This window comes from Carcharodon carcharias, chromosome 2, assembly GCF_017639515.1.
Source record: "Carcharodon carcharias isolate sCarCar2 chromosome 2, sCarCar2.pri, whole genome shotgun sequence".
In the NCBI taxonomy this organism is placed as follows: domain Eukaryota; kingdom Metazoa; phylum Chordata; class Chondrichthyes; order Lamniformes; family Lamnidae; genus Carcharodon; species Carcharodon carcharias.
In genome coordinates, this window is record NC_054468.1 from 171,723,475 (window position 1) to 171,744,117 (window position 20,643).

General features: G+C 48.7%; 1 protein-coding gene across 3 annotated transcripts in view; it reads left to right on the forward strand.

The window, feature by feature from the left end:
* The window catches only part of LOC121275328 (EGF-containing fibulin-like extracellular matrix protein 1), a 188,301-nt gene that overhangs the window by 132,337 nt on the left and 35,321 nt on the right, over positions 1-20,643 (forward strand). For 2 of the 3 annotated variants that reach the window (XM_041182826.1, XM_041182827.1), the window contains exon 5: positions 5,156-5,278. The exons of the other annotated variant lie outside the window; for it this stretch is intronic. In XM_041182826.1, coding sequence (XP_041038760.1) covers positions 5,156-5,278 — 123 coding nt within the window. The remainder of the gene's footprint in view (positions 1-5,155; positions 5,279-20,643) is intronic. 3 annotated transcript variants of the gene reach the window in all.

Here is a 20,643-nt window from a genome sequence, read left to right on the forward strand (position 1 = left end):
GTCACTGCTGACAAACAGAACCTCCTGCCATTCCAGAACAGCCTGGAGGAGAACCCACAGGGAGGGGTCACTGAAAACAGGAGGGGTTGGCAATAACTCCAGGGATTCAAGTGTGGATCTGATCTGTAGCAGCCTGAGAGGCCCCTGTGGCATAAAAGTTAAGGGTCATGGTGACCTTGGACAGAATTTTCCGTGCCCGCTGGCGTCGGGTGTCATGGCGGGCATGAGCGGACAATATGGCGAGAAGGCAAAAAATCGGTTTCAATACGTCATGAAACCAGTTTGCAATCGTCCCCTCCACCCATCAATGGCGGACCGCGTTTGCCATCACCGCAAGTCGGGAACTTTATTATAATGCATCTGCATATCATTATAAACCCAGCTCGTCAGAATCATCCCTCCACTTTGGATCACCCGAGCACGTGAGCGTGTTCCACAGCAGCATTTATAAGGTATGCACCCGACAATCTGCACTTCGAGGGAACTAGGACCTGACTGCACAGCACTCGCAAGGGTTGCCTGGTGGACCTCAAGGTTGAGGCGCTGTGCATTCAGGCGAGGGCACAGGTAAGTTGTATTTTCCTAGCTGGCTGACAGTTCAGTGCCAGGGTAAGGGCTACACAGCAGTTGATGGTGATACACAAACATGTGGTGGGGTGGTGGGGAGGGAAGTGGCCATGCATTAGGGAAACCTTGTGACCATTCTTCCACAGCTGAGACAGTTCAGGCGCAGTCACATTGACATGTTTGGTGTCGGATCTCTAGCTTATTTACCTGCTGAAGCAACGCAGAGGCCTGAAAGTGCCACCAAATGCAGCAGAGCTTTTCACCCCTCGGACACAGACTGCAAACTAATGAGTGTTTTCCAGGGGGCGAAGCTGCCACCAATCGTTCAGGCTGTGTGGAGTGGATGAGCCATGCCAGTGGCTCCTTTCAGGGCTCCACAGGTGACCTCTGTGGGATATCACAAGCCTCCACCCACAAATGCATCCATGATGTCATGGACGCCATCTTCGCTAGGGCACACAACTTTGTGCATTTTGCCTGGGGTCAGGAAAGCCAGGATGCAGGATTTGCCCAGATCTCAGGCATTCCATAGGTGCGTTGTGCCATCGACTGCACTCAAATGGTGCTCAGATCCATGGCTACAAGTTGTCAACTACGTCAACCGGAAGGGCTTCCACTCGCTGAATGTTCAGCTGGTGTGCAACCATCACTAATGCATCCTGCGGGCCTGCGCACAGTTCCCAGGGAGTGTCCCTGATGTCTTTCAGGGTCCACAGATGCTGCAGGGTTGGGACAATGAGGGCACAGAGAGTGTGGCTGATGACACCCATGCAACAGCCTCAGACTGCAGTAGAGAGAAGGTACAACAAGGCTCATGCTGCAATTCGCACATTGGTGGAACAAATCATCGGAACATTGAAAATAAGGTTCCTGTGCCTGGACCGATCTGGAGGAGCCCTGCAATATAGTCCACAGAGGGTGTCACACATCATCATCTCCTGCTGCATCCTTCACAACCTGCGCTGCAACAGGTAGAGGAGGTGGCTGAAGAGATGGAGGAGCTGCACGTCTCCTCTGATGAGGAGGACGTCGATGGGGATGAGGGTGAGGGGGTCCTCAAATTTGCGGATGATGGTGATGAGGATTTGCACTAGCCAAACGAAGCTGGCATGCTCAGGAGGCCTTTATAGCTGCTAGATTTGTGGAAGATGATGACAACATGCAGTGAGGAGACACCATAGATCCTCACATTGCATCTATGAACATTTGACTCCAGTCTGGCTGATGGCAGCACACATACCCTCTGTGATAAGGCTCCTGTCTGACTCCTGTCTGGCTGATGGCACCTCATTTGCGCTCTGTGAACAGGGTCATATCATGGAGATGCAGTAGGGAAACTTTAACTTCTCCTGATCCTATGGTATCGTTTGTGAGCTGAACCCTTCAGGACCACACTGTCACCAGGGACAGATGCTGATGAGATGGGAGGCCAGCTGCACCTCAAAGGTGTTGGGAGCACACAGAGAGAATGACAGTAACTCTGTGCCGTCAGCCCAGGACGTTCTGGCAGCAATGATAAGCCCCATCGAGATGCAGGCATGACTGATGTGACTAGTGACAGTGAAGGTGCACCATCAGTGTGTTGGGTAGGTTGCACAAAGCACAGGAAAGAGGCCCTTGATTGAGACACCTGTTTTGTGCAGGGACCAAGATTTCACCCTGAATGACACGAACATTGCTCATCAGAACAAGGAGCCATAGGTAAGGAGACATTCTTGGGAGCTTATTAACAAAGTGAACATTATGTACAAGTGATTAACACCTGTGCCAAGGCTATGCAACTACATCTTCTTAACCTTCCTAACTCGGCTGTTACGTCTTGGTACTCCCCCGACATCCACAGCAGAGGTAGAGGCAGCCTGCTGACTGGTATACCAAGTCTGTGATGACCTTGACAGGCGTCCTCTGGAGGACCGAGGCCTGGAGGGTCCGGGCTTGCTTTTGGGGTCCTGCTGTGTGGCATTGGCATCCTCCTCGGCCTGTGGAGCTGGAGCTGCTGGGGCCACAGGAAGAGGGGATTCTGATGTGCCAGACACTCTCAGAGTCATGGATGGCCCCAGGGTGTGCACCTTCTGATTCTCCTCCCTTTGTGTGCCCAAGGGCCCTGGCTGACTCCTTAAGGAGAAGAAGCCAGAGTGAGATTGAGCTGTCCCGCACCCCTGTTGCATTGACACTATTGCAGGCCAACTACGGTGTCGATGATGGAGTTCAGCCCGCGCAGCAGTGCAGCACCATGTCCTGAACCAATGTCTCCATGGCAGCTGCCATCCTACCAGTATTGATCTCAGTGCATTGGCATGCTGGCGCTGTCACCTCAGACTGAAGGCGGACAGGTTCCTCCATCACGCCTTGCAATCTGAGGAGTGCAGCGGACATCCCTTCCTGATGTCCCTGAGCTTGCCTTTGCAGCTCCAGCAACTGGGGTATAACTGAATCCAGAGGCTCATCATCTGACCCGGACTCAGCAGATTTCTGGTCTCCAGCAGTCCTCAGAATGCCAGAAACCAGGGAAGTCCCTGCCGCCACCTGTGTGGATCAGGCAGTTCAATGTGCTCACCAGATTGTAATCCCGAGGCTATTCTAAAGCTTGGTCCCACCGAGATGTGTGTCTCTGTGCTGGTGGAGGATGTGGGTGAGCGCTGTGATGAGGGCTTCAGCAGACCCCTCTTCTGAGGTGTCTTTGGGGCTTGAGTCAAGGACCTGGGTCGTTGACTCCCTCAGTTTCCCAGAGGTGCCTGCGAAAGCAAGGAGAGATAATCAGTGCATGGCAATGGCCTGTGAAACAGGACACATCATTCGCAGGATGGTTGTCTGATGGATGTTGCACTCCTGGATCCTCACTTGGTTGAGCACCACCGACCTCACACAGGAAGCTCGCACAGGAACCAGCCAGATCCTCACCAGCCAGCTGGATGACTTTATTTTCAAAGTCCGTGAGGACCTTGATTTCAGGCATTCCTCCACCAGTCTGTGACCTCTCCCTTTTGTTGTGTGCCAGCTTGTCCTGCATGAATAGAGATGAAGAGAATGTAAGCAAGATGCCTGCCAGACCAGCTGATAAGTATGCCTGGCATGTGTGGGTGGCAAGCGGTGCCATGGACGGGATGAGGACACAATCCGAGGGCAGATGAAGTTGTGCGTGAGAGAGTGAATGATGATGTCCCTTGAACCAGCGGTGAGTGAGATCCCTGTGGATGTGTGATGGGTTTGTGAGTGTGTGAGTTAAGAGTGATGAGAATAGTGACTTACCCTGGCAGAATGGAGGAGACCATTCATCCTTTTTCGGCACTGGGCGGCTGTCCTCTTTTGCAGGGCATTGGCACTGACCACCACTGCCACTGCCTCCCAAGCTGGATTAGTGATGTTGCTGCCCCTTACACGGCCAGAGCGGGGCTAGAGGGCATTACAGCTGACATCCATACCATCCAAAAGGCATTCCAGGAGTGTGTCACTGAATCAGGAGGCTGCAGCCTTCTTGCCCTTTGGGGCCATGTCTGCTGTGCAGCAGTCCTGAGCTGGAATCTCTGAGAGGTGTGCATGTGGCTACACTTTAAATATGGCGCCTGGCATGAGTCAGTGGCAAAGTGACAGTGTGGCAGGCTAATTAGAGACTGCCCGCCCCCGAAACAGCATGTTTCCCGGGAATGCATGATAAACGAGGTGGGAGTGGGATGATATGGCATGAAAAGCCACTATTGCAGCTGGTGGGTAAAATGTTCCTTTTCCTACCCGTTACCACACTTAATGCAAATCTGGGATGATTCTGCCCATTAACAGCCACAGTAAGGTAGCAATACTGTCCATGCCCTGGTTCAAGGCTAGGGTTGTGGTTGCAGCAGGTGATTTAGTTCAGTAACAGCCTCCTTGTTGAAGCATAAGAACCTCATGCATTGCTTCTCCGAGAAGTTCAGCTAGGAGAAGTGCTCCTTGAAGACCTGATGCACGCACGACTACCTGCATGGTGCCCTCCTCCTCCTCCTGCAGTTTTCTCCTGTTTTCTACTGTCTTCCGCACTACTCCTCTCCTCCTCCAATGTCAAAGGCCATCCTACCAGCCACCCATGACTGCAGTCAATTTTTTTTATCCGGTCATGGAATGTGAACATTCCTGGCAAGGCCAGTATTAATTTTGCATTAATAATTGCTTTTGAGAAGGTGGTGGGAATGTCTTTTTGACCCTCTGCCAATCTGTCGTGAAGGTACTCCAGTGCAATACTGAGGGAGTGCTGCACTCTTGAGGTGCCGTCTTGTGGATATGATGTTAAACTGAGGCCCTGGCTGCCTTCGCAGGACATAAAAGAACCCATAGCACTGTTGCGAGGAAGAGAAGGGGAATTATCCCGAGTCCTGGACAATATTTATCTCTCAGTCAATATCACAATAACAGATTATCTGATCATTAACTCATTGTTGTTTGTTGGCGTTTATTGTGTGCAAGTTGTTTCCTACATTACAACAGTGACTAAACTTTGTAAGTACTTCATTGGCTATATAACATTTTGAGATATCTGATGGTTATAAAAGGCACCATAGAAATGTAAGTCTTTGATTGCATTTTACAACTGGTGGTTTTTTTTACTTTGAAACAGATATCGATGAATGTGCATTAGGGAACCATAACTGTGCTCCAGAACTAACCTGTATAAACACAAGAGGTTCATTCAGGTGTCGCTGCAGGCAGGGCTATCAAAAACGTGGAGATCAGTGTTTGGGTAAGTACAGTGAAATTAGTTTTGGAAATTACTTTTTTGTTGGTTTGCTTTGTGAATTTCTTAGAGTTTCTGAAGTAACTTTCTGACTTTGTGCTACTTCATGAGCAACCCATCTTGGAAAATTGTGTGCACATTGCACATAATTTTCTGTTCATTCGTTTAAGTGAGAGAAAATTGCAGAGTTGGAAAATTACTCCTTATAAAAAGTTTAAAAATGCTTTATTTAATGCATCTTTTTAAACTTTTGCAAAAGTTGCAAGTGTAGGCAAGCTGTGATACACATTACCTGGAAATGTTCTGCTAGGATCAGAGGGAGTAAAATTCATCTTCAGAGGTGGCACAGTACGGACAGTGGCAGCCTATTTTACACCCCACCCAATGCCAAGGACAGTCAGGCAGGTTTATAATGGAAGACTGAGTCACTTCCACATGATCATGTGTCCTCCAAGGTTTATCTTCACCCTTAGGATTTCTTTAAACTCCAGATATATAAATAGCCACTATTGGAATGCAATAATCCCTTAGAGTAACAAAGAAACATTCTGCATGATATTGTTAATTGTCACCATATGAAATATCCAAAAGTAAATCTGTAACTAATTAATAGAAATGGATGTGGTTGCTTGAATTGACAATCAGGTTCAAATTTCTCCATTGTTTCTACAGTCAAACTTTAGGATTTTTTAATTTATCTGCCACCTGTCTTGAAAAGCCTGTACTTACATTTGCTTGACCCATCTGGCAAATTGCAGCCAAAGGCTAACCTGAACTCAGTTTTGATAAACTAGACTTCTGAAACTTAGATCGATCACTTCTCTGCTAATTAATATAGAAAGCTATTTTATTTTATCGAGCAGATTGTCAGTGGCTTTGCTTGTGATGAGTCAGGGGTTATGCAGCTGCCAGGAGAGGGCAACTGGGGTGTAGATGTGACAAGGAACACATTGAAAGAAATTGGCAAGAGGTTTGAAAGAGATTTGCATGGAGACACAGAATTCCGTGCTTTTATTTTGACATGGTTCTTGGAAATAAATTTTCCATGCAATGTTGAGAAATTCATGCTTTTTCTGGGTTTGATTTTTTATACAAAAAAAACAAATTCCAGTTGTTTTCATTGCTGTAAAACGTGGGATAAATTTCTCCCTGCACCCCCTGAAAGTACTTCGGTGGATGGACGACAGAACAAACCGGCTGGTTGCACCGTAGTCATGGTAGGCAGCTGCCCAGGCCACTGGCTCTGGCCTACACAATATTGGACTGTCCACCAAAAGAAGATAGGTCATTTGGTAAGGGCAGAGCACTGGATATTTGGGTGGAGTAGGGAGCCTTGAGGGGGGGGTGGGTTTGGAAGCCAGAGTGGCAATGGCTCAGGCTGTATTTGTGTAACCTGAAGGAGCATGCCTGTTCCTCCCAACCAAATGAAAAGAAACAAAAACTTATCTGCATGATGCTGTTCAGTTGGGCCATGAGCTGTTACTGACCGGCATATGCTGGTGTGCAGTCTGGCTAACTCAGTCCAAAAACAGCAAGCAAGGTCCTAATGACATTGGAGTTGGGCCTACTGTTTGACTACCGAATATTTTTGCAGCCACAGTGACAATGGCAATGTGGCACTAGGACCATAGGAAAATTATTTTTATTCTTTTATGGGATGTGAACACCACTGGCAAGGCCATCAGTTGTTGCCCATCCCTAATTTCCCTTGAGAAGGTGGTGGTGAGCCACCTTTTTGAATTATTGCAGTCTATCTTGTATAGATGCACCCACAATGTAGTTAGGGAATGAGTTGCAGAATTTTGATCCAGCAACAATGAAGGAACAGCAATATAGTTCCAGGTCAGGCTGGTGCATGACTTGGAGGGAACTTGCAGGTAGTGGTGTTCCATTGTGTTTGCTGCTCTTGTCCTTTTAGGTGGTAAATGTCGCAGGTTTGGAAGCTGCTGTTGGCAAGTTGATGAGAATATAGGAATTTCCAGACAAAAACAGACCAAGTTCCATCTTTGCCTTATACCATCCAAATAGTCACCCAGTAGGTTATTTCCCACCATTGTCAGAGCACTAGTGCCTAATTTCCTCTGGTGATGAGGAGCATCCCCATCTAGAACACAAGAAATAGGGGCAGGAGTAGACCATGTGGCCCATCCAGCCTGATCCATCATTCATTGCGATCATGGCTGTCTTGGGTTTCAACTCCATCTAGAACAAAAAAACAGTAAAAACTGAGAAATAGGAATACTGGTCCAAACTGGTCTTGTATACTTTTTATATTGAACTGTTTTTTTCCTTTTGGGCACTTTCCGCCCCCTTCCCATATCCCTTGATTCCCCTCAGAGACCAAAAACCTATCTATCCCAGCTAAACGTATTCAATAATGGAGCATCCACAACCCTCTGGGGTAGAGAATTCTGAAGATTCACAGCACTTTGAGTGAAGAAATTTCTCCTCACCTGAGTCCTAAATGATTGGTCCCTTATCCTGAGACTATGCCCCATGTTTTAGATTCCCTGACCAATGGAAACAATCTCTCAGTGTCTGCCCTTTCAAGCCCCTTCAAAATCTTTTATGTTTCAATGAGATTGCCTCTCATTCTTCTAAACTCCAAAAATATAGGCAACATTTAGTCAACCTCATCACAGGACAACCCCCTCATACTAGTGACAAATTTAGTGAAACTTCCCTGTACCGTCTCCAGCATGGAGACCAAAATTGCACACAGTAGTTCAGATGTAGTTTCATCAAGGCCCTGTACAATTGTAGCAACACTTCTTGTACTCCAATTCCCTTGCAATAAAGGCCAACATATGTCATTTGCCTTCTTAATTGCTTGTTGTGCCTGCTTGCTAACTTTCTACATTCCTTGAACAAGCACAGATAAGTCTCTTTGAACATCAACATTTACAAGTTTCCCACCTTCGAAAAAATATTCTTTTTTTTATTCTTATGGCCAAAATGAATAACTTCACACTTCCCAACATTATACTCCATCCACCATCTTGTTGCCCACTCACTTAACCTATCTTTGTAGCTTTTCTGTTTCCTTCCCGCAGCTTACCTTTCCACCTGGCTCTGTATCAGTAGTAAACTTTGATACATTACTCTCTGTCTCTTCATCTAAGTCATTAATTGTAGATAACTGAGGCCCCAGCAATAATCCTTGCGGCACTGCATTAGTCACAGCCGACCAGCTTAAAAATGCCCCGTTTATGCCCACTCTGCTTCCTGCCCATTAACCAATCCTTTATCCATGCTAACATATTACCCCAGCTCCATGAACCCTAATTTTGCCTATTAACCTTTTGTGTGGTACCTTATCGAATGCCTTTTGGAAATCCAAGGGCAGAATTTTCCCGTTGGCGTGTTGGGGTGGGCTTCGCATGCACACACGTAAAATGACACGCAGTAACATCGGGCAAGCGTCCCGATGTCACTGTGCGCTATTGTGATATTTCGTTGGTTGGGCCCTTGAGGTGTCAACCGATGGCAATTTTTCACCGCCCGTGCAATCTTTGGGTTAGCGCACGGGCACAACGGACAGGCAGGTAGGACACATTTGTATAAACCTCATCCACAGGCGGGATAAGAGGGCTCAGTGGGGTTGCAACTGTGCTCTGTCAAATATCGATTTTTCAAAGTTACTGATACTTGCCCATGTGATCTGCAATACTTCAAAATGCATACCAGCTGCTTGGACTGGACTCTTAACCTTCAGGTCAGCACTCTGCAGTGAGGAATCTTTTCTAGGCCTGCATGTTTCAGGAAACCTTCCCTTAGCCTGGGAATGGGAGCTGGACTCTCCACTGGAGGCATCTCCTCTGAGGAGAAAGGGAGGGCTAGAAGGGGGAGGAGGCCAGGAGTGCACATTCAGCTTCCAGAGGAGCCACCTTTGGGAGGTCAGGCGGAGGGATGCAGGGCCAAGAGGTAGTCCAAGGCAGAAGGAGCCACAGAAGACGCCACTATCCTGCTGCCAGGGTTTACAGGCGGTGAAGCAGCTACCTCAATATGTCTGAGGTGCAGTGCTGAAGGAGACTCCTACTGTCAAGGGAAACAGTCAACTATATCTGTCAGTTCTGTTGAAGGGTCATGAGGACTCGAAGCATCAACTCTTTTCTTCTCCGCCGATGCTGCCAGACCTGCTGAGTTTTTCCAGGTAATTTTGTTTTTGTTTTGGATTTCCAGCATCCACAGTTTTTTGTTTTTATATCTGTCAGATGATTGGGCCTGAAATCTCTGCGAACTGTGTGGGTGGAAACCCCATGCCAGTGGCTCTAAAGGTCACAGCTGCCCTCAACTTCTATGCCTCTGGCTCCTTCCAGGGCTCAATGGGTGATCGTTGCGGTGTCTCCCAATCAGCTGTGCACACTTGTGTCAAGCACGTTACAGACGCTCTGTTCAGGCGTGCATTGACTTTCATCCACTTCCGCTGGGATCAGGCAAGCCAGACACAGTGACTCAGAGGCTTCATGGCCATTGCCGGCTTCCCCCGTGTCCAGGGTGCAATAGACTGCACACATGTGGCCATCAAGGTGTCAGCAGGTGAGCCCGGTGCCTTCATCAACAGGAAGGGCTTCCACTCCATGAACGTGCAGATAGTGTGTGATCACAGGATGCTGATTCTACAAGTCTGTATGTAAATGGCAAGGTACCCAGGCAGCTCCCACAACACCTACATCCTCAGACACTCCCAGGTGCCAGGGCTCTTCAGTGCTCCAGCCCGGCTTGATGGATGGCTGCTGGGTGACAAGGGTTATCCACTCAGAAGGTGGCTTATGATGCCTCTCTGCTATCCAAGAACAGAGGCTGAGCAGCGGTACAGTTGGAGCCACGCCTCCACAAGGGCTGTGGTGGAGAGAGCGATTAGTCTTCTCAAGATGTGCTTCCGATGCCCGAACCGCTCAGGGTGTGCACTCCTGTACTCCCCAGACCGTGTGTCACTGATAGTGGCTGCATGCTGCGCTTTCTACAATCTTGCGCTGGAAATGGGAATGCAGTGGACGATGAAGACAGAGACGCATTAGCTATGGCTGCACACTTTGAGTCCAGCAGTGAGTCTGAGGATGAGCACACGCAGGGAAATGCTGAGGGGGTAGACGCTGACCCGGGCATACTCCAGGGAGGCAGGATCACGAACCTTCAGCCACCACACATGGACCTTCAGGACAAGCCTGGGCTGTTGGCCCCATATTCAATAGCTAAGTGCAAAATCTGCCTGGTTAGGAACATCAACTAAGGTCCTTGTAAATGAAGTTGAATGTGCCACAAAACACATTACATTATTGGAACCCATCCACCTGCAGAAGAAAAGAGGCACCCTAGGCCACGGTGACACGTCTGAATTTAATATTGCAACCAAAGAAACTTAATGAAATAAAATGACAAAGGTGTTAAAAATCACACCAACTCATAAAGACCTCATTGCGGGCCAACACAAAAGCACCAGTGATAAACCCGTGGTATGCCAAAGGTTCCTTATGTTTATTTTTTCGGGTACTATATCTTGATGTTGCCCCCTCACTGGGGCATCTGAGACAGCCTGCTCACTCTGCTGTCCTGTTGGCCTCGATGACCTTGGTGGCCATCCTCTGGCCCGTGCTGGCCCCGCCTGGGAGGGATCTACCAGTTCCACAGCTGCCATCTTTCCAGTCGTCACAGCTTCACCGGATGCTGTGGTCACTGGCAAAGGGGCGGAGGAGCTGCCACCCTCATCCGGACTACCCTGAGAGGAGCCCACACAGACTACAGGCAGCTGCTGCACTGACATGAAGTCGCTTCGGACCTCCCTGGATGGTTGGGTACCGAGCTGGGAAACTTGATGCCCAGACCATCTCCCACATTGGCACTGACCAACTGAGGCCAATGCCGATGTGAGGGCTTGTTGCTCTGAGCGCATCCCCAGGAAGCTGTGATGGGTCTCCTGGAGGAGCATCTCCACGAGAGTCGCCGTCGTCTCCATGGAGGACGCATGGCGCACGGACATGAGGTTCATTGCTATGGCGCCAGTCCGCGTAGACTCCTCCAACACAGACACAAAGGCAAGCATAGTCTCATGTATCTCCACCAGATGTTCTCGCACACCCGGCCGCATTTCCTGCATTTGCTGCGTCGCAGACGACTCCAGAGGCACATCATCAGGCTTCAACTGAGCATGTGCCTGGTCCCCTGCAATCCTCCAACTGCTGGTGCCATGGGCACTCTCTGTCTCTGCCACTGTGAAGTGCCCTCACTGCTGTGCCCCGGGACACTACCCGATGTTCTAATTCCCACTGAGGTGCTAGTATCTGCGCTGGTGCCTGCCTGGCAGGGATGGTGTGACAATGGTGAAACTTCAGGATTCTCAGGTGTGAGAGGGAGCCTCTGCTACTCCTCCTCCCAGCCCTGCTTCGCTGATGCTAAAAGGAAGAACAAGGACATTGGATCAGTTAACGTGGAGACAATGTCAATGTGCATCCCTGTCCCCTGAATCATTTTGCACTCATCCTTCCATAAACAATGATCAAGCCATGTTGCAAACTTCAATCATTAAACATTCAGCACTGCCATGGTCGTTGGGAGAATAATGGTCCTCACTGCTGGGCAAACATACCTGCCCGTGACAAACATACCTGCCCGTGACACCCCAGCCTCACCGACACCAGTGGACCTGGGCGCATGGCACCTCTCCAAATCTAGGGCCTCCTGCTTGAAGCGACTGAAAATCACCAACTGTGCCAGGCCCGCCAGTCCTCACCCGCTCGGCAGCATTATGTGCATTCTTCTCCTGAAAAGGAGAGAAGAGCATTGATTAGTGCTACTTGTACCTGGATTCTCTTCGCAGATGCCCCATCCCAACCAAAGTGGGACATTGCAGGACTCAGTGCCTCCTCCTCACCCCGGTGCTGCTGAACACACACAAAGATGCTAGGCCTTTCCCCACACCCCCACCCCCTTGGCCAAATGCTGCCTACATCACATTTGGCACCACACAGTCTAACCTTCCACAGCAAACAGGCACAAGCACGTGGAGCGCAGAGCGCAGCAGATCAATCGTTGCCAAGCCACCTTGAAGCTCCCCTCCCAGCATGTCATCACCCTGACTTTGACATGTCCAGCACTGCGCCTAGGTGCAGCTCCTCCAGGTTACCCCCAAAACAGTAATGTGGGTCTCAGTGTACCACATGCTGCGAGTGCAGAGCCCATCTCTTCACCACTCTCCCAGGGTGACCTCGGCATGGACAATATCTGCTGGCCCACCCAGTAAAGGACACATGCCATCAATGATTCAATGCAGTAACTACACTCAGAGTTGGAGGGGGTGGTGCCGCCAGGGGGAAAGCCTACCTGCTGGGTTAAGTGACCAATGCCAAAATAGTATTCACCCTTCCTAAGCGCAGCAGGTCATTGAAGCGCTTGCAACACTGGATCCAGGTGCTCTGCACCACGTCATGGGAGCTCACCACCTCCGCCCCCTCCTCCCAGGCACGTTTGGTCTTGTGGGGGGTGCCTCCTCCTCCGGTCCTGGCATACTAGGACCTCCCGCCATGCTGCCACCTCCTCAAGGAGGGCAGCAAGACAATCATCCGAAAAACGAGGGGCACAGTGACCCCCTGCCCTATCCTCCTGCATATCCTGCTCACCAGCAGCGCTCTGGGGAGCCCTTCCACTGGCTGTGATTCACAGCCTTGGAAAGGCTGCAGCAGGTTTTAAAACAGGCCGCAGAGTCGCTATTGGACCCAGTGATCATTGCAGTCCCACCACTACCCGCCCAATCCCGCTGTCCTCGGGGGCCGCGATTCACGCTGGGCGGGCCTTAATTGGCCCACCTCCGTAAAATGGCGGCATGGACCCCATTGGGTCCATACCCACCCATGCCCGCTCCCAGTCCACCCCCCCAGCCAGCCAGAAAATTCTGCCCCAAGTATGCTACATCTGCTGGTTCCCCTTTAGCTAGCCTACTAATTACATCCTCAAAAATGCAAATAAATTTGTCAAACACCATATTACCCTAAACCTCTAATATACACATTTCAATATTTGCAACTTAGATCCTTATTGAATCTAAGTCTAACTAAATTAGAACTAATATATCAGTACTTGACCGATTTATGCAAAGAAATGGTTTCATAAAATTACATTTCTATTAACTGCATCCTTTAATCCATTCAGGGAAAATTTTGATTTAAATTAAACTATTTAAAGAATGTAAATTTGATACATATACATGGAGACATATATTCTAAATCTTTCAATATATAGAATGGGAAGTAATCATCTCATTTTAATATTTAAAATAGAATGAAAATCAATCGTAATTTTGTTACAATAAAGATTAACTGCTCGAATAAGTATTAGCCACAGCAATGTACGGTTATTTTGCTGTTTAAATATTGAAAATATTGTTTCCAAGTACGTTGTAGTTATCATTACATCATTTGGACAATCTAATTTACTGGAAATGGACCAAGTTTAACTAATTGGCTCAAAGCAAAAAGAACTACATTCTACGTATTCCATATGTCAAATGACAAACAAATGTTGCCAGTGAAACATGGTTATCAATAAAAGCAAAACAGATTTTCCGACCAGGATACAACTTTCCAAGTGCTAAATCATCCATCTCTTTGAAATCATATTTCAACACCCACTCTCTGACAGGGCATTTTGAATGCCTAGAATAATAGTTGGCTAAGAGTGTGCTATAAAGCTCAGTTGAGATTATGCTTCATAAACCCAAGTTGAAACATTTTGTAAATAACTCCATTAGACCTTTGAAGCACAATCTCACATGTGTTTATTCCATACCAGCTGACTTCCTATGGTGTTGCTCAAGGTGAATTGAGGTTTTATAAGAACATAGGTACTGGCTCTGATATTAACAGAGAGTATGGCTAGGTGTAGATTTGTGGAAGAGCAGGCTTCCCTCCTGCCAAATTTAATGGCAAGACCTAATTACAGTTTTTGGATTCTGTATCCTGACTACTGCTAGCCAGATTGAGAGGCTGGTTGTGTGTCAGGCAGATAAGCCGCAACCAGGGCAGAGAGGAGGAAACAGGAGGTCAAGGGAGGTGGGTGCATCAATGGGATGGCTGAAGAGGTCGGAGGAGGAGGTGACATGAGGGAATAGCCAGGGAGAGTTCAGGGGAGGAAGGGCATAGGTTGCAAGGAGGCCTTTTTCAGATATAGAGCAGTGCTTCCCAAACATTTTCTCAGTGTGAGCCCATTTCAACACCTCAGACTTCGTGTGACCTCAGGAAGGTGATTTAGCTCCTGTGCATGGGGGTGGGGGTTTGCTCCTGAGGGATCGGGGGAGAAGTTCAGTAGTGGAAATTGCTTAAACTGCACGTCTTTTTGAAAAAAACAAACACCTACCTTTACACAGGCTTCTTTTGTAGTAACAATCAGGCCTCAAAGATCTGTCCGTTGAGCCATGCCCACAAATAGAAAAAAACACAAGGATTTAAAGTGGCTTCGCAACTTAGTGTGCAGCCATTACTGCCTCAGAGCTCACAGCACACAACTCACAGTTTGGAAAACCCTGGGGTAGATGATGGTGTCGTGGTAGTGTTACTGTACTAGTAATCCAGAGGATCAGGTTGATGCTGTAGGGACACAGGTTCAAATCCCACCACAGCAGCTAGTGGAATTTAAATTCAATTAATAAAATCTGGAATTGAAAGCTAGTCAGTAATGGTGACCATGTGACCATCTTTAACCATCATTAAAAACCCATCTGATTCACTAATGCCCTTTGCCTGGTCTGGTCTGTATGTGACTCCAGGCCCACAGCAATGTGGTTGCCTCTTAACTGCCCCTCTGAGATGACCTAGCTAGCCACTCAGTTCAAGGGCAGTTAGGGATGGGAAATAAATGCTGGCCTTGTTAATGATGCCCACATCCTGTGAAAGAATAAATAAAAAGATATAGAATAAGTAGAGATGCTGTGCCATGGATCACCATGGTGGAACAAATGTTGGGGATGATAAGAGGTTTTCTTGGCAGCTTGGGGGTAAAGCACACCCCATCCACAAGTAATGATAGAAATGAACTTACCACTTCCATGCAGCAGTCCTAGCCTCCCTTCAACTGCCAGGCTTCCCAAAACATAAGAGCATAGGAGACAGGAGCAGGGGTAGGCCTTTGAAGCATGCTCCACCATTCAATACTACCATGTCTGATTTCCTACCATAACCTACAGCCAGAATTTTTTTGCAGTGGCTGCGCCAACCAGCTGAAAGGTCGGCCACGAGCCCAGCTCTGTTGACCCAGGAAGCCACAACCAGATTTTATGGTCATCAGGCAGTTAGTTAACTGAGGTCATGGCTTCCACACCCAATGTGGGAGGATGCCCCACCTCCAAGAGTTACCAGCCAATCAAGGGGCCAGCAGCTCCACTGGGAGCCGTGGCCACTGTTGGGACTGCAGTCAATCCCCTATTTGGAACAGCAATGACGGCAGGATAACCAGGTAAGTGGGGTGGCATTCACCGGGCAAGTCAGGCGGGCCCCATGAGGAGCGGGGGAAGTGACAATCAAGAGGCCAGGGGTGGGATGGGGAGTAGGGGTGCACTTCCTGGGAGCACAGAGTGCCCAAACAGGAGCCCCCCAGACCCCCCACAGAGCCCACAGCCAGGGTGCCACTCCAGGATCTCAATTGGCCTAAGAGTGGGCAAGCTGCCCAACACCTGCTGTGCCACTGGTAAAATCTTGGCGGAGGCAGGTAGTCAATGAGCATGATACTCCCACCATGCCTGCCAATTTTACATCCCCCCACCTGCCGGCCTGCTCCTGGAGGGGGAAGGGTGCATAAAATTCTGGCCTACCTTTCCATACCATTCCCTACATCCTTTAATATCTCGGTATCCAAAAGTCTGATGAACCCAGCTAGTTAGTGATAAAATTGGAACAAGTAAATAATCTGAGGCATGAAGTCTTATTAAAATATTCAAATCAGCCATCCACCTACTGGGAGCAGCATGGTCACCTACTTCCCACTCGACCTCTGCAAAACTGCAAATGGATAAGTTCCAGGTGGGTTAGGTTGAGACTTTGAACATTGTACTTGCCACCTGACCCAAATCCACGTATTTTCAGGAGTTAAAAATGTCTCCTCACCTCTCAAGCTCTATTTTAACTGCCTTTGCCTGCTGAAAAATGCCTGCGGGAAAGTTCAAATAAGACACTGCTTACCCGCTCTGAACCCATTGCCTTCCGATCTTAAGCTGCTCTTTTCAGCAGGTATGCAGGACACCCACGTGGTGGGAACGGTGTGATGATGAGGCCTGAGCTGGGTGAGGAGGAGGTGAGGGGGGTTATTATCAGCCCTCCCATCCCTCCTAGGAGGCAGATTCTGAGCTTGAAGAGTCCAGAAGTTAAATGCAGAAGTTTTATTTTAGCCTTTCTTGTGGTCCATGTAGAGTGATCTGCCAGCTTAACAGTGAAGCCTTGGGTGTTCCTGGCACCAGACTCCCTCTTCCAATATTTGCAGAGTGTTCCCACCCTCCCTCAATTGCTGCTAGAACCTTTTCACCACACCCCCCTCAGACTGCAGTCAGAGGCATTCCTTCTCCCAGTCGTATTTAAAGGTCTCTCCCTCCTCCCAAGTCATGGCCACTGACTGCTGGAGATTGTTCTAACAAGTCATTGGCTGCACACGGCCAGCAGGACGAAGGGTTTCTGATCCTGAGTTAAGGACGTGATTGCCAAACCTTGTGGATGGGCACAAACTAATCCAAGGATGGAGATTCCACTCCCCAACAGCAGATGAGGTCCAATCTCTGATCCTGAGTGTTCTCTGTTCCTTGAGTAGGGGTCTGATCCCCAACACTGTGGGGAGGGAATGTCTGATCCCAGGGGAATCCAATCCCTGATCCTGGGACAGATGTCCAATCCTGGGAGTGTCTCCTGTCCAATCACGGCGTGGGGCCATCTGATCCCTGGTAGTTTGCACCCCAGTCTCGGGCTGGGGGGTTCAATAACCAATCCCAGGGCTGGTCAATCCCTCGCTCCAGGAGTGGTTTTCTGATCCCACCGTGAAGGGATGTCAGAACCTCAATGCTCAGAGACTTTTTATGGGGGAAAGCTTAGGGGGAAGCTCTTCTGCAGTTGGCCCACGAGGAATGCTGTAAACGAACTTACCTTGTCCTCCAAAGCTGTTGGGTTTCAGGAGGCCTCAGAGACCTGACCAGTCATAGTTAAACCTGTAAAACAGGCTAAGTCAGAGTCTGAGAGACTCACTGAAATATTTAAATTGCCAACTAGCCTCCTGAAAGTGGACTGGATGCGCCTGTCACACTCCATTAAACCAAGAAATGGGCAGACTGGAGGTGGGTTGAGATCACGTTTCAGATTTTTAAAATTTTGACCTCTGACCCTAACTCACCTATTGTTTTGGGAATAGAAATCCAACCCTATGCTTTCAAATGCTACCAGGCCACTTTCTAAAAATCTATACATATTTATTATTCATTTGGGATGTGGGCTTCGCTGGCTGAGCCACCATATATTGCCCATCCCTAGTTACTCTTGAGATGGTGGTGGTGAGCTGCCTTCTTGAACCGCAGCAGTCCATGTGGTGTAGGTACACCCACAATGTTATTAGGAAGTTCCGAGATTTTGACCCAGTGACACTGAATGAACGGCGATATATTTCCAGGTCAGGATGGTGAGTGACTTGGAGGGAACTTACAGGTGGTGGCCTTCCCATCTATCTCCTGCCCTTGTCCTTCTAGATGGTAGTGGTCGTGGGTATGGAAGGTGCTGTCGAAGGACCCTTGGTGAATTCCTGCCGTGCATCTTGTAGATGGTACACACTGCTGCTACTGTGCTTCATTGGTGGAGGGAGTGAATGTTTGTGGATGTGGTGCCAATCAAGTGGGCTGCTTTTCCTGGATGGTGTCAAGCTTCTTGAGTGTTATGGGAGCAGCACTCATCCAGGCAAGTGGGGAGTATTCCATCACCCCCTGGTAGATGGTGGACAGGCTTTGGGGAGTCAGGAGGTGAGTAACTCATCACACAATTCCTAGCCTCTGACCTGCTCTTGTAGCCATTGTATTTATATGGCTAGTCCAGTTCAGTTTCTGGTGAATGATAACCCCCAGGATGTTGATAGCGGGGGATTCAGTGATGGTAATGCCATTGAACTTCAAGGAGCCATGGTTAAATTCCCTTTTGTTGGAGATGGTCATTGCCTAGCACTTGTGTAGTGCGACTGCTACTTGCCACTTGTCAGCCCAAGCCTGGATATTGTCCAGGTCTTGCTGCATTTGGACATGGACTGCTTCAGTATCTGAGGAGTCACAAATGGTGCTGAACATTGTGCCATCATCAGCAGACATCCCCGCTTCTGACCTTATGATGTAAGGAAAGTCATTGATGAAGCAGCTGAAGATGGTTGGGCCGAAGACACTACCCTGAGGGATTCCTGCACTAATGTCTTGGAGCTGAGATGACTGATCTCAAACAACCACAACTATTTTCCTTTGTGCTAGGTATGACTCAAACCAGCGGAGAGTTTTCCCCCTGATTCCCATTGACTCCAGTTTTACTAGGGCTCCTTGATGCCACACTCGGTCAAATGCTGCCTTGATGTCAAGGGCAGTCACTTTCACCTCACCTCAGGAGTTCGGCTCTTTGGTCCATGTTTGAGCCAAGGCTGTAATGAGGGCGGAGCTGAATAGCCCTGGCAGAACCCAAATTGGGTATCAGTGAGCAGGTTATTGCTAAGCAAGTGCCACTTGATAGCACCGTTGATGACCCTTCCATTACTTTTATGATGACCAAGAGTAGACTGATAGGGCGGTAATTGGCCGGGTTGGATTTGTCCTGTTTTTTGTGTGCAGGACATGCCTGGGCAATTTTCCACATAACCGGGTAGATGCCAGTGTTGTAGCTGTACTGGAACAGCTTGGCTAGGGGTGTGGCAAGTTCTGGAGCACAAGTCTTCAGTACTATTGCCAGAATATTGTCAGGGCCCATCGCCTTTGCAGTATCCAGTGCCTTCAGCAATTTCTTGATATCATGTGGAGTGAATCGATATGGCTGAAGACTGACATCTATGATGTTGGGGACCTCTGATGGAGGCCGAGATGGATCATCCACTTGGCACTTCTGGTTGAAGATTGTTGCGAGTGATTCAGTCTTTTCTTTTGCACTGATGTGCTGGACTCCTCCATCATTGAGGATGGGGATATTTGTGGAGCCTTCTCTTCCAGTGAGTTGTTTAATTGTCCACCACCATTCACAACTGGATATGGCAGGACTGCAGAGCTTAGATCTGATCCGTTGGTTGTAGGATCACTTAGCTCTGTCTATCACTTGCTGCTTATGCCTTTTGGCATCCACGTAATCCTGTGTTATAGCTTCACCAGGTTGACACCTCATTTTTAGGTATGCCTGGTGCTGCTCATCGCATGCCCTCTTGCACTCTTCATTGAACCAGGGTTGGTAATGGTAGAGTGGGGGATATGCCAGGCCATGAGGTTACAAATTGTGTTTGAGTACAATTCTGCTGCTGCTGATGGCCCATGGCGCCTCATGAATGCCCAGTCTTGAGTTGTTAGATCTGTTCGAAATCTATCACGTTTAGCACGGTGGTAGTGCCACACAACACGATGGAGGGTATCCTCAGTGTGAAGGCAGGACTTTGTCTCCACAACAACTGTGCGGTGCTTATTCCTACCGATACTGTCATGAACAGATGCATCTGTGGCAGGCAGGTTGCTAAGGATGAGCTCAAGCATGTTTTTCCCTCTTGTCGGTTCCCTCACCACCTGTTGCAGACCCAGTCTAGCAGCTATGTCATTCAGGACTCGGCAAGCTCGGTCAGTAGTGGTGCTTCCAAGCCACTCTTGGTGATGGATATTGATGTCCTCCACAAAGTACATCCTGTGCCCTTACCACCCTCAGTGCTTCTTCCAAGTGGTGTTCAAAATGGAGGAGCACTGATTCATCAGCTGAGGGGGGCAGTAAGTGATAATCAGCAGAAGGTTTCCTTGCCCATGTTTGATCTGATGCTCTGAGACTTGATGGGGTCCAGAGTCAGTGTCAAGGACTCCCAGGGCAACTACTCCAGACTGTATACCACTGTGCTGCCACCTCTGCTGGGTCTGTCCTGCCAGTGGGACACTGGCCTGATGGTAGTGCCTGGGACATGATATGTAAGATATGATTCTGTGAGGATGACTATGTCAGACTGTTGCTTGACTAGTCTGTGAGACAGCTCTCCCAGTTTCGGCATTAGCCCCCAGATGTTAGTAAGGAGGACTTTGCAGGGTCGACAGGGCTGAGATTGCCACTGTCATTTCTGGTGCCTAGGTCGATGCCAGGTGGTCCGTCATTCCATTTTTGTGACTTTGTAGCAGTTTGTTACAACTGAGTGGCTTGCTAGGCCATTTC